General features: G+C 41.7%; 1 protein-coding gene across 6 annotated transcripts in view; it reads right to left on the reverse strand.

Moving 5' to 3' along the window:
* Positions 1–14,672, reverse strand: part of rnf157 (ring finger protein 157) — a 110,802-nt gene that overhangs the window by 35,478 nt on the left and 60,652 nt on the right. For all 6 annotated transcript variants that reach the window (XM_062970629.1, XM_062970626.1, XM_062970627.1 and 3 more), the window contains exons 3-4: positions 12,879–12,967; positions 2,410–2,556 (exon numbers count right to left, since the gene is read on the reverse strand). In XM_062970629.1, the coding sequence (XP_062826699.1) occupies positions 2,410–2,556; positions 12,879–12,967 (236 nt within the window). The remainder of the gene's footprint in view (positions 1–2,409; positions 2,557–12,878; positions 12,968–14,672) is intronic.

Below are 14,672 nucleotides of genomic sequence, written 5' to 3' on the forward strand. Positions count from 1 at the left end.
GTGCCCAGAAGGGAGTTTCTCATCTAGTATGCTTAGGTTTATCTAATTACAGTAGAGTCTCACTTATCCAACGTTCTGTATTATCCAATGCAATCTGCCTTTTAGTAGTCAGTGTTTTTTTTCTATCTTTATTTGTAGTCAATTTGTTAGTAGCCAATGTTTTTGTTGTCAATGTTTTCAATATATTGCGATGTTTTGGTGCTAAATTCATAAATACAGTAATTACTACATAACATTGCCTTGTACTGAACTGCTTTTTCTGTCAATTTGTTGTAAAACATGACATTTTGGTGCTTAATTCGTAAAATCATAATGTAATTTTATATTTAATAGGCTTTTCCTTAATCCCTCTTTATTATCCAACATTTTCGCTTATCCAACGTTCTGCTGGCCTGTTTATGTTGGATAAGCGAGACTCTACTGTACTATAAGCATCCAAGATAGGCATAAGCCTTAGAAGTATAGGGTAGAAATTCTTAGTGAGACCCACATAAACAAAAACATATTTCTGCAGACTGGAGAAAAAACTGTCCCTCTGCATTCTCTATGTCCTCCAAGCAATATTATTCCCCTCAGAAGTTACCATACAGTTGCACCAGAAGATTTAGCAAATTCCTGGAGATTATACTTCTCTAGAAATTTCTAGGTTCTCCATCTCAACTCTATGGTGTGCAGGGGCTATAAGTGAGATAATTTAGTGTTTGGCTGTATTCATGGTATCATGTAACTGTGATTTGGTTGGGAATGTATCTCCGGTGCATACATGAGTCTAACTGAACATTTTAACAAAAATACTCTCTTCAACAAGAAAGATTTCCCTCCATATGGGAAATCAGTTTCATCTCAAACAAGCTACCTTTTGAAGATAATTTTAGGCCTTTTATATTAAAAAACAAAACAAAATACAAAACCAAATATCTTAAATGGATGGTTTGTTATTAAGACTGTCAAACTATCAATCAGGATTCTTCCCTAGACTCCTCAGGGCCCACTTTCAGAATATGTCACCCTGCAGAAGACCAATGTTCACTGTCAGCCCTATTGATCCATTGTGAAGCACTCAGATGCAGCCTAATAGCATCCTGAGGTGAAAGATCAAAATCCACGCTGTGCTGAATGCTGTGAATCTTGTCAAATGCTAATTTGGACTGAATTCTCCATTTGTTAGAAGTCAACATGATCTTGACATTCAATAGTCCAAATTGCTTCTAGTATCCTTGCAGTTACCTTTCTGAGTCTGACAGGCCATCAACCTGTGTCCAGCTGATTTCTTTTCTGTGTACACATGTAACATTCAAACCCCAGAAACATCAATCAATATGGCCAATGGTTAGGGATTTGGAGAGCTGAAGTCAAAGCCCCCTAGACTGGTGTGAAAACACCTTTAGTCCCCTTGTGGCTATACTCTCCAAATGTTGATGTGCTGCATCTCCCATATCCCATAACATTGGCCAGGCTGCGTAAGGTTAATGGGAGAGGCAGTCCAACAACACCTATAGGACTATAAATTCCATACCCCTGTGGGATGTAGTCCACTGGGAAATTTTCACTTATGGTGACTGTGCCCCAGTATATTGTTATTTTCTCAAAGTTAAGTTACTGCCACTCCATGAGACAATTACAGGTAGGCTTAGGTGTACTTTTCTCCATAGAATACTAAACAGAAATTTTACCTTAAGCTCCCTGGGCAATGATCTTCCTTGATTTCACTCATCATTCCACCCACACAAAATTTAGTCCAGGCAAATGCTGCGACTCACAACAAAAGGAAATCCTAACCTGTGGCCTATGAATGTTGCCCACCCATGTGTTAAGAGCTATAAAGGAAAGGGATCTCATTTTCTTTAAAGGTGATCAAACAATCCTCTTTAAGCAGACAACCAGTGCAAGGATGGTGGGGAAAGGACAGTGCTTGCCTCCTCCACCCTTCGTACTGTGTCCTTCCCAATGTTTACATGTGATCAAAATGTCTGAAATGGAAACATGGCATAACTGTAGGCTTGCCAGGAACTAAGAAATTCAGACACCCTGGGTTCTTTCACAATATAGAACTATAGTGCTATGATTCCAGTTTAACTCCCTATGCAATCTCGGGATTTGTAATTTAGGGAAAGGGATATAGGATTGTCAGCCAGAGAGTTCTAATCCATTAAAGCAGAATCACAGCACTGTAATTTTGCAGTGTGAAAGTGCATCCTGATAAGACTCCACATGAGCACATATACATACAGGCTTAAATGTTAAATTAAGCACATGAATGTGAAACCAAGAAGGCATTACTGATTTTCTCCTCTGGTTAGAAATATATTGGATAGTGGCAGTATAGGCTATCATTCTGAATGTGCTTGGAACATAACAGTATCAAATAATTACATATGGTCCTAAATCCCAAGCTCTCCTGCCATTTACCTCACTACTCCATTTTGGAATTCCTCAGTTGCTTGATAATAAATCGTTATAGCCACCCGTGCATCTGTGTCGAAAGTGAACTCCACATTGTAATGGACTTTAGCTTTGCTGACTTCTTCTCCTGGAGTCTTTACTTCCTCTGTGCATCTGGTGGGTCAAGACACAATGATAAAAATCAATCCAGTTGTAGAATTTACAACAGATGAAATTGCTTGAGTTACCCAAGAACTGATCTGGCTTCTCTGTTCTGTAGAAATACACTGAATGGTTTCTTTCATAAAGATCAAGCTACCCACTGTAGGCAAGAGCTGTTCAATAATGGAATAGATTGCATTGGAGTATGGTGGGCTCTCCTTCTTTGGAGGCCTTTAAACAGAAGAGGATGACCAATTTTCAGGTGTAACTTAGTTGTCTACCCCTGCATGGCAGGGGATTGGACTGGATGACCCTTGTGGCCTCTTCCAACTCTAACCTTCCATGATTCTGTGATTATGTCCCTGCTACTTCCAAAATAAATTCCAGTTAACTACCAGGCACTTTAGACACAAACACTTCCTCCTAGAGTCTCAGTCATGGAGTAAAAAAGGCCTGCAAATCATCACCCAGACTGAGAAGCTACTGAAAACTTTTGGACTAGTAGTGTTAGCAGACATCCTTCTGAAAACATCCTTGCTGGTTGGTTTTCTCATCTTACCCGAGAGCAAATAAAAAAGTATAATTCTAATCATATTGACTCAGAATTCTGATTTCAACAAGACTTACTTTGAGTAGAATAGTTCTAAACCCAATATTACTCCATCTTTTCTTAATATAATCTTGATATGGGTGCTAGCTGGATCTCAATCCAAAAGTTTATTTACTAAGGATGTAGCAATGACAAGAATTTATCTTGCTAAGAGATCATTCATATTGTAAAACGATAACAGTTGAACACCACTTAAACTGTGATAGCTCCACCTTATGGAATTGTGGGATTTGTAGTTTTGTATTTTGTGGCACCAGAGCTCTCACACAAACTATAAATCATAATGCCTATGCAGTATGAAGAAAGTAGAAACTGCCAGCGTTGTCCTTCTATATTGTGACTTTTATAGAGATATTTGAGCGGTTTTTATTGCTCCCTTTGTACAAAAGATACCTGGTAAAACTGACAACTATTATCTAAAACATCTCATAGATTATAAGGAACCATCAACCATTCCTAAGGTGGCTAAGTTTTGTGCTGCTACAATAAAAATAAGGAGGCAGATTGTGGAGGATGGTGGATGATTTTAATGGATAATGTTTTAACCTACCCATTTTAGTATCTATACCCACAGATTTTGTAAGAGCCAATCCAGATGACACCATTTTGGAGACCTTCTGCTTGTAATGTTTTGAATCATTGATCTTAATGTTAATGTATTTTTTTAAAAAAACCCCTCTGATTTTAATGTTTTAAGGCTTTGTATTCCTGGTCTGTGACCGTTACAATAAAATTCATTCATTCAAGCTTCAAATCACAGAATTCCATCGCATTAAGCCATGGCACTTAATGTGGTGTCAAACTGCTGTAATTCTGCAGTGTGGATATCACCTCAGCGTCCAAGGTGTTTCCCATTGGTTAGACAAAAAACAAACAAGTAATGTGCAGTGGCAACTCAAAGTATCACCAGCAACTACCTATAATTTGATCATACAGGGTGTCCCAAAAGTCACCATACATAGGGATAATAGGAATTGTAGCCAAATGTAATTTTATTTACAAAATATTCATTACAATATTTTACAAAACATTTCTTATGTATATGCCACCTCTTTCTACATACATACACAGTCTTCTCCCCTACTTAATGGTAAACATAGAATCATAGAGTTGGACGAGATCACATGGTCCATTCAGTCCAACCTCCAGCCATGCAGAAAACATGTTCCAAGATATTTGTTGTTATGCAAGTTAATTTTTTCTATGTATGGTGACTTTTAGGACACACTGTAGTTTGTGTTTATTTCCCTTTTCCCTTTCTTTAGGTTAAGCTGTGAATTCTCCTCCAATGATTAATTGCAACAGGGAAGTACAGGGTAGAGAGAGATCCCCCTAAGAGAATGTCTGAGCAAGGCCACAAATGGAATATTGAGCACTGGATAAATAATTGGTTTGACATACCTAGTAAGAAAAATCTTTTTTAAAAAATCTGCAAGAGTATTCTAATATCAGACTACTATTAAGCCCTAGCTATAACGTTCATATTCAGAGCTGAAAATTATGCAGTTATTTCAACTGTGCATTGGGTGGATGAATAGAAAGGGATATAAATCAAGAAGCAATTCCATTAGAATACATAGAATTTTTCAAGGTTTGTACCAGAAAATGACAGGCAGCCAGATTAGCCACCTAACTTTAATAAAATTGATAGACTGTTAAACTGTGCAGGATGAAAAGAAAAGTGTGAACTATGACCTCTCTTACATGCTTTGATTTCTTTGCCTATTGTCTGGACTCTCTGGAGACAACCAGACTTGTTGCCTTTGCAGGAACAAAGCATTCCCAAAGGAATGAGAGCATGTTCTCACAATGACACTTTAAATGACTTACACTGAAAGGGCACTTTTTTCACACACACAAAAAGGAATGCAATTGTATAAACAAAGCTGGTGTCATACAGGCAAGTCATTTGGCACTCCTCAACCCAGTCAAAAGTCAGATTACATTTAAGGGGGTGCATGCAAGCCATATGCCTGTTATATGCCTGCTATATTCTAAACAGGGCAACAGAAACTGGCATGATATAAATCCTTTGCCTTCCAAACATTTGGGAAATAACAGTTTTGTTTCAGTAGTCCTTGTGGAACTAACTTGCCATGAATGGGCTTTTAATAATGTGCTGTGTTCCCTGTGTTTATTGTTATTTTATATATGGGCATGTTTTCAAATTATGTTTAATATTGATTTTGTATGTTTTAATGATGTGGACTTTTATCTGTACCTGTTGTAACTTTGTATGATGCCTTGAATTTGAGAGATAATATACATAAGTAAAATGGATGAACCACAACAACCTCTGATATAATTTCTAGATCAGATGTTTTGGCGACAGCAAGAGGAAAATCAGGAAATGTGAGAAGCATCCATTCTGATTGCAACCTATTAAACTAGGATTCCAGGCAGACATTAGTGAAGTTTTCTTAGAACTGGGCAAAAGCTAGAAAGCCAAGATTCTTTCACATCACACAATTATAGAGTCTATTTCAACTGCTACACTTCCCTCCATTGAATTCTGGCATTGGCAGTAGAGGACTGAGTGTCAAAAACTCTCAACCAGAGAGTTCTTCTGGTGTCTTTGACCAAATAATATTATAATTGTGTTGTGTGTAACAGCGCTCCATGCAGTTATGCTGGCCACATGACCTTGGAGGTGTCTACGGATAAAGCCGGCTCTTCAGTTTAGAAATGGAGATGAGTACCAGCCCCCAGAGTTAGACATGACTGGACTTAACGTCAGGGGAAAACCTTTACCTTTTAACTAGTGTGGAAGAAGCCTCAGTCCTTGTAAGAGCTCACCTCTTTAGAAACCAAAAGTGGACTGAGAGAGGGAGACCACAGATTTTCCCTCACCCTTCTTTCATCTCCACATATTTGAGTTCCCATTCATAGAATCATAGAATCGCAGAGTTGGATGAGACCTCGCGGGCCATCCAATCCAACCCCCTGCAAGAAGCAGGAAAATATCATTAAAAACACCCCCAACAGATAGCCATCCAGCTTCTGCTTAAAAGCCTCCAAAGAATGAGCTTCCACCACTCTCCGGGGCAGAGAGTTCCACTGCTGAACAGCTCTCATAGTCAGGAAGCTCTTCTTGATGTTCAGGTGGAATCTCCTTTCCTGTAGTTTGAAGCCATTGTTCCGCGTCCTAGTCTGCAGGGCAGCAGAAAACAAGCTTGTTCCCTCCTCCCTATGACTTCCCTTCACGTATTTGTACATGGCTATCATGTCTCCTCTCAGCCTTCTCTTCTGCAGGCTAAACATGCCCAGCTCTTTAAACTGCTCCTCATAGGGCTTGTTCTCCAGACCCTTGATCATTTTAGTTGCCCTCCTCTGGATGCTTTCCAGCTTGTCAACATCTCCCTTCAACTGCGGTACCCAGAACTGGACACAGTATTCCAGGTGTGGTTTGACCAAGGCAGAATAGAAGGGGAGCATGACTTCCCTGGATCTAGATGCTATACTCCTATTTATGCAGGCCAAAATCCCATTGGCTTTTTTCGCCGCCGTATCACATTGTAGGCTCATGTTTAACTTATTGTCCACGAGGACTCCAAGATCTTTTTCACACGTACTGTTGTCGAGCCAGGCGTCCCCCATTCTGTATCTTTGCATTTCATTTTTTCTGCCTAAATGGAGTATCTTGCATTTGTCCCTGTTGAACTTCATTTTGTTAGTTTTGATCCATCTTTCTAATCTGTCAAGATAGTTTTGAATTCTGCTCCTGTCTTCTGGAGTGTTAGCTATCCCTCCCAGTCTGATGTCGTCTACAAATTTGAGGATTGTGCCTTCTAACCCTTCGTCTAAGTCATTAATAAAGATGTTGAACAGAACCGGGCCCAGGACAGAACATTGTGGCACTCCACTTGTCACTTCTTTCCAAGGTGAAGACAACGCATTGGTGAGCACCCTTTGGGTTCGTTCACTTAACCAATTACAGATCCACCTAACTGTAGTTTTGTCTAGCCTGCATTTGACTAGCTTGTTTGCCAGAAGGTCATGGGGGACCTTGTTGAAGGCCTTACTGAAATCCAGGTACGCTACATCCACAGCGTTTCCTGTATCGACCCAACTCGTAAGTCTATCGAAAAAAGAGATCAGATTAGTCTGGCATGATTTGTTTTTGGTAAATCCATGTTGACTTAGCAACGACCGCATTTGTTTCTAAGTGTTTGAAGATCACTTCCTTAATTATCTTTTCCAGAATCTTGCTTGATATCGACGTGAGGCTAACCGGACAGTAATTGTTTGGGTCATCCTTTTTTCCCTTCTTGAAGATAGGGACCACATTCGCCCTCCTCCAATCTGCTGGGACTTCTCCCGTTCTCCAAGAACTCTCAAAAATGATTGCCAATGGTTCCGAAATAACTGCCGCTAATTCCTTCAATACTCTTGGGTGTAGTTGATCTTGGCCCTGGGGACTTGAATTCATTTAGAGCGGCCAGGTGTTCCTGGACAACTTGTTTTCCTATTTGGGGTTGGATTTCCCCATATCCTTTATCCACTCCATGTTGCTGAGGTTGAGACTGGTTTTCTTTTTGTGAGAAGACTGAGGCAAAGAAGGCATTAAATAGTTCTGCCTTTTCCCTATCCCCTGTCAGAATTTCCCCATCTTCTCTTCGCAGAGGCCCTATCGCCTCCTTGTTCTTCCTTTTCCTACGGACGTAAGCAAAGAAGCCTTTTTATTGTTTTTAATGTCTCTGGCAAGCCTGAGCTCGTTTTGCGCTTTGACCTTTTCCCTACAGGAGTTGGCTATTCGTTTGAATTCTTCTTTGGTGATTTCTCCCTTTTTCCACTTCTTGTGCATGTCTTTTTTGAGTCTTAGACCAGTTAAAAGTTGTTTGGACATCCATTCTGGATTCTTTGCACTTGTCTTATTTTTATTCCTTGTTGGCACTGTTTGCATTTGTGCCTTGAGTATGTCACTTCTGAAAAACTCCCATCCATCCTTAACTCCCTTGTCTTTTAGTATTGGCGTCCATGGAATACCGCTCAGTATTTCCTTCATTTTTTGGAAGTCAGCTCTCTTAAAGTCCACAATGTGGGTTTGACTTGCCTTAGTTTCGGCCTTCCTTTGTATCGCAAACTGCAGGAACACAGGGTCGCTTGCCCCTAAAGATCCGACCACTTCAACTGCATTAATAATAATAATAATAATAATAATAATAATAAGTTTGTGTTGTCGAAGACTTTCATGGCCGGGATCACAGGGTTATTGTATGTCTTTCGGGCTGTGTTCTGAACATGGCCACACAGCCCGAAAGACATACAACAACCAATTAAGTTTATTTATATCCCGCCTCCATCTCCCCCAAAGGGGACTCAGGCCGGCTTACAGCAAAATCAAATACAAAGCAAATATAAAATATGAAACATCAAAGAACAAAAACAAAAACCAATAACAAAATATACACAATAACCGAAAAAACACAACACGGTATTAAAACATCGAATTAAAAACAATGAGGTTGCAATAGTGGATAAGCAAGGTGCACATTATGAGTAACAAATTTGTAAATAGATAAAGTGCAATTGATTCATTTAAGGTCACATTAGGTAGGGAGGAGCCCTGAATTAAGATAAAGTAATCAGGAAAAGAGCGACCAGTACAAAAAGGTCGAGGAGCATAATTGTAATTATGATGGGGATGGGCGATCTTAACCAAAGGCCTGGGTGAAAAGCCAGGTTTTCAGGCTCTTCCGAAACGCCATCAAGGTGGGGGCTTGCCTGATCTCCCTAGGCAGTGAGTTCCATAACCGGGGGGCCACTACAGAGAAGACCCTCTCTCTCATCCCCACCAACCGTGCTTGTGACGCTGGTGGAAGCGAGAGAAGGGCCTCCCCCGATGACCGAAGAGACCGTACAGGTTCATAGGGGAAGAGGCAATCCCGAAGGTAGATGGGTCCCAAACCATTCAGAGCTTTATAGGTAATCACCAGCACTTTGAATTGGGTCCGGAAAATGAACGGCAGCCAGTGGAGCTCCTTAAACAGGAGGGTTGACCGCTCCCTGTATTGGGCTCCCGTCAGAACCAAGGCTGCCAAGCGTTGAACTAATTGAAGTTTCTGGGCCGTCTTCAAAGGCAGCCCCACGTAGAGCACATTGCAATAATCCAATCTAGAGGTAACTAAGGCGTGGACCACCATGGCCAAATCAGACTTCACGAGGTATGGTCGCAGCTGGCGCACAAGTTTTAGTTGTACAAAGGCCCTCCCGGCCACCACCGACACCTGAGCATCAAGTGTCAGTGATGAGTCCAGGAGGACCCTCAAGCTGCGGACCTGCGCCTTCAGGGGGAGTGCAACCCCGTCAAGCACAGGTTGCCACCCAATACCTCAATCAGACATACGACTGACCTGGAGGATCTCTGTCTTGTCAGGATTAAGCTTCAGTTTATTCACCCTCATCCAGCCCATCACAGCTGCCAAGCACTGGTCCAGTATCTGGGAGGATTCCTTGGAGTTTGGTGGAAAAGAGTAGTAGAGTTGGGTGTCATCTGCGTAGAGATGGCACAGCACTCCAAAACTCCGGATGACCTCGCCCAGTGGTTTCATGCAGATGTTAATAAGCATGGGGGACAGAATGGAACCTTGAGGGACCCCACAGGTCAATGGCCAGGGGTCCGAGCAGGTGTCCCCCAGCTTCACCAACTGGGAACGGCCCTCAGGAAGAACTGGAGCCACTGCAGGGCAGTACCCCTAAGACCCATCCCAGAGAGCCATCCCAGAAGGATACCATGGTTGATTTGTTGGACTTCATACTCTTGGCCGAGTTTGTTTTCCAGCAAATATCAGGATAGTTGAAATCACCCATGACTACTATATCTCTTCTTTGTGCCTGTTTGGTCAGCTGCTGACCGAAGGCTTCATCAAGTTCTTCATCCTGGTTCGGAGGTCTGTAGTAGACACCCACGACGAGATCTTTTTGAGTCCCGGTTCCCTTGATACTTATCCAGATGCTTTCAAGCTGGTTTCCTGGATTGCTGTCTTGCATCTCTTCTGCAACTTAAATGTTTTTGACATATAGGGCTACTCACCCTCCTCTCCCCTTTGTTCTGTTTCTGTGAAAGAGGTTATAGCCTTCAATGGCTACATTCCAGTGATGGGCGTCATCCCACCATGTTTCAGTGATGCTTATGCCATTGTAAGTGTGGTGTTGTGCTAAAAGTTAGAGTTCATCTTGTTTATTCCCCATGCTCTGTGCATTAGTGTAAAGACATGTAAGCCCCTAAGACCTTTCCCTGAGCTGTTCCTTTGGGATTATTGTGTTCTTGGTAATTGGTCCTTGCTGTGTTTGTGCAACCCTCCATTTAGCCTTATGGCGAGTCCCTGTGGTTGTGGGTAAAATACTGTTCGCAAGGCTATTGTCCCCCTCCCCCGGCTGACCTAGTTTAAAGTGCGTCTGATGAAGTTTGCTAGTCTGTGAGCAAAAAAGTGTTTTCCTACTTGTGTGAGATGCACCCCATCCCTTGCCAGTAGGCCTTCCTCCTCGAAAAGCAGCCATGGTTGAGGAAGCCAAAGTGTTCCTCCTGACACCATTTTCTCAGCCAGTTATTGACTTGTACTATTTTTCTGCCCCTTCCTTGGCAACAATTCTCTGAAACTGGCCAAAATTACTGAAATACATTAAATCCACAGTGCAGGAAAAGAAAAACCAGTATGAATAACAAAGCTGATGGTTTGTTAAGCTGAGAGAACACATGGTGTTAACAAAGCCTTTTTCTTTTTACGGCTGCTGTGCTTAAAGCTGCCTTTACTAGGTCAGTTTTTCTCCCTTGTGTCTTGAGCTCTAAACTGTTGGGCTTTATCTGGCTACAATTCCAGCTCAGCAACAGGGGAAAATTCAGCTACATCTAAATCTTGTTGTTACCCGCAGTGACCCTGAAAGCCAAACAGGAAACGAAAGGTGATGATATAAAAGGAGGCAAGGAGCCTGTCCAGAAGGGTTGCAGGGTTTCTGCTTACCTAAATTCCTCCTCCCAAACAGCCACACTTAATCTTTCTGCTAATCTTGAGGAGCTACACACAGATATCACCCCCATCCCAGCACAGTAGCCAAGGGATTGCTTCCAATGAGGAACATCAGAACAGAGTTATGCATAGAGTTGAAAGTTGGGTTTTTTATTGCTCTCTGAGGCCAAGTTCAAGTAGCGCCAGCATTTTAAAGAACACAACAATAGTGCCAGTTGGTGTCAGTTGCTGGAATGATAAATCTACTCAAAGGGCTTCACAAGTACAGGAACACTGCAGTTAACAAAGCCTTGGACAAAGAAGCTTCCTTTTAAAAAGTCTTTTCATGCTTCCCTGCAGTAAACAATGCAATAAGGTTGGAGGTGGGAAAGTAACACTATTCAAGCCAATCCTGCTGTAGCTGTGCGTGTTTGCCTAACATAGATCAAGTCAGCAACAGCTTCCTTACTGAGCAGACAAGAACAGAAGAACAGGGAGAAAAGTTAAGAGCAGATAAGTATGACTCACTGGCTCCAACCAGCACATAGATCTGTAAGTTTGGTCACCAAATTGGAAATCTTAAGATAGATGGAGGCTGATGAGAGAAAATACTACCCCAGTAGCATTTTGGAAAAAGCTGTCAAGTGGCCTTTAGAAGGTAAAATGGTTCGTTTACTTGTGCAAGTAAACAAATATGCGTGGGCATATTGTTAGTTTTGAAGTTATTGAACTGTTCTTTTTTGTGGAGTAGGGGCTTATCCCTATTCTTTACATGTTATTTCTGCCTCCATTACCAAAGTTTCTGACTAAAGAAGTAATGCACAAAACTCATCTACTTCATTATTGAGGCATATTACTGAGGAGCAGGGAGGGGGGCAGAAAAAGATGATCCTTTTTTGACCACAACCCTTATAGGCTTTTAGAAACAAAATATGATTGGAAAAGCATCACGGATCTACTTTGGAAAGTACTGCAATGTATTCATTTTCACATACCTGCAGCATTTACAAGAGGCATAACCAAAGATGCAGTCTGTGCATTTTTAAAACCATGTTGGAATAAAATGTGCTTCTTGACACAATCAGTACTCACAAAGTCAAGCAGCACTCAAATGCATATTATACCCATGAGCATTTTTCCACTTCAGTCTACTTTAAATGCTGTGATTGCCTCCTACAGAATTCTGAGGCTTGTAGTTTAGGGAGGCCCAGGGCTTCTCTAGATGGGCAGTTTAAAGGCTCCTCACTAATCTACAAACCCAAGAATTCTGCTGACTGCCTCTGCAGAATTTTTGAGTTTCTAGTTTAGGGAGGGGTTTTTAAACTGCTCCCCCAGAAAAGCCCTGGGCCTCTCTAAACTACAAGCCCTAGAATTCTGCAGGAGGCAGTCACAGCATTTAATGTTAATTGAAGTGGAAAAATGCTCATGTGATGAGGCAACAGGTTAGTGTTTTTGGACCAGGAATGTATTTTTTAAACAAGATTTCTATTTAATCCAATTAATGTATTTTCTATTGAATATGGAGACAATTTTGGGCATCTTAAAGAATCATAACTGGCAGAAAATTTTAAAAAGACATCTGCTGAAACAGAAAAGGGGCTAAAGAACAAATATTTTGCATGGAGACAGTTTCCAGATCAGTTCCTCAAATATCTGTATTCATTTAGTTTTTGAGTTTAATTTTTAGTTGCAACTTGACTCTGCCACTAAGTTACAACCTCTTATTGTGGTCTGCTTCAGAATAAGGGAAATGTCTTGTTTGGATGTGTTTTACTTACTTGACCAGTCGCAGCGTGTCCTTACGGATGTTAATCAGGCTCCTCAGGGTCTTCACGGGTTCCTGGGGCGGTGGGGCAGCATAGGGAAACTGGGCAGAAAAAAGAGTAAAAGGAGGAGGTTGGATTGTTGATATGTCATTCAGTCTATAAGATTGCAGAAACCACTTTCTGAGCCTCAGTGAAGTTTGGGATATTTTCTTCAACAAGGAGAGGTGTAGAAAGCGGTAGAGTTCAAAATGCACTGGACTCTAAAGTTGTTCCTCTTAGCACAGTTCTGTATGCTCCCTTTTTCCTTTCTTACCCCTATCAATTCCCCCATCTTCACTGCATTTAATGCAATTTCAAACTGGTATTAAAGAAAGTGGTTTTGCTGTGCAGATTACATAGGACATCCTGAAGACAGCTTGAGACCTAGATGGTGGTCACACAAACCACAGGACACTGATGTACATTAAGGGCTTTCTTTTATGTGCTTTAGTAAGAGTTTGTTGTCCAGCCACCACAGTTTGAAGCTACTTTCAACCTGTGTTAAACGGTCAGTGTAGATAGGGCCAATGCCTTTCCTTCCACCTGCCTTTCTGTCTTTATGCCAAAGAAGTTCAGAGTCCCTTGGTCCTTCAAAGGATGCTACAGTTAGAGAAACTCTTTCAGGAAAGGTTGCAACACTCCAACCTAAAGTTAAATGTATTTTTTTCCAGAGAATAGAATGGAAAAATTCACCCACTCACCACCATACACATTGTCTGCTGGCTCGGAATAGTTAAAGAAGAAATAGTAAATAAGTATATATCTGCATATGATGCTTCTACAGAGAACCCAGAGACACAGGGCAGACAAATCAGAAAGATGAGTTGCTTACCTGTAACTATGTTTCTTCGAATGGTAGTCTGTGAAATTCACACATATGGGTTAATTTCTGCACCTGCGCAGCTTTTCGGAACCTTCTAGATCTTAAAATGAAACATTTTGGTGGAGGTCCCACCCATGCTTCCCAGTAGTATAAATGCCCGAGGGTGGGGACTACACCTCAGTTCTGTAGCCGCAAGCAGCAGCTACAAAACTCAGGCATGATTAGCGAAGGGAGGATGGGCAGGGATATGCGAATTTCACAGACTACCATTCGAAGAAACACAGTTACAGGTAAGCAACTATTCTTTCTTCTTCATGGAGTCTGTGAAATCACACATATGGGTGAATAGCAAGCTACTAACCTTGGCAGCAGGATCATGCCACACAGGAAAAGAGTACCGCCATGCCGAAGGCTGTATCTTTTCTTGCTATGGTGTCCAACTTGTAGTGAGCAGCGAAAGTCAGTGACGTTGGCAGAGAAATATCTTGTGAAAGGTGGAATCGGAAGACCACCTTGGGCAAGAACTTGATGTCTGGGCGTAAAGTGACTTTTTCCTTGTGAAAACGTATGTGAGGGCGGTCTGCCCTCAGTGCACAGATCTCACGTGTCTTGCCAAAGTAACGGCCACCAAAAAGGCAGTTTTCCAGGAAAGGTGGGATAAGTCACATGCAGCCATAGGCTCAAATGGTGCTTTGGATAACTGCAACAGTATCAGTTCTAGACTCCATGCTGGGCATGGTGGCGTCGAGGGAGGATGTAAGTTTGTGAAGCTTTTGAGGAAAAGCCAGATTATGGGATCGTGGAAGCAGGAGGGTGATCCTCTCTGTCTTATGTGCCAGGATATCACTGCTAGGTAAGTCTTTAAAGATGAGAGTGAGAGTCCTGCGTTTGACAGGTGAACTAAGAAGTCCAAGATTATCGATGTGGGGGCCAAGTATGGGTCT

Source organism: Anolis carolinensis, chromosome 2 (genome assembly GCF_035594765.1).
Source record: "Anolis carolinensis isolate JA03-04 chromosome 2, rAnoCar3.1.pri, whole genome shotgun sequence".
Classification (NCBI taxonomy): domain Eukaryota; kingdom Metazoa; phylum Chordata; class Lepidosauria; order Squamata; family Dactyloidae; genus Anolis; species Anolis carolinensis.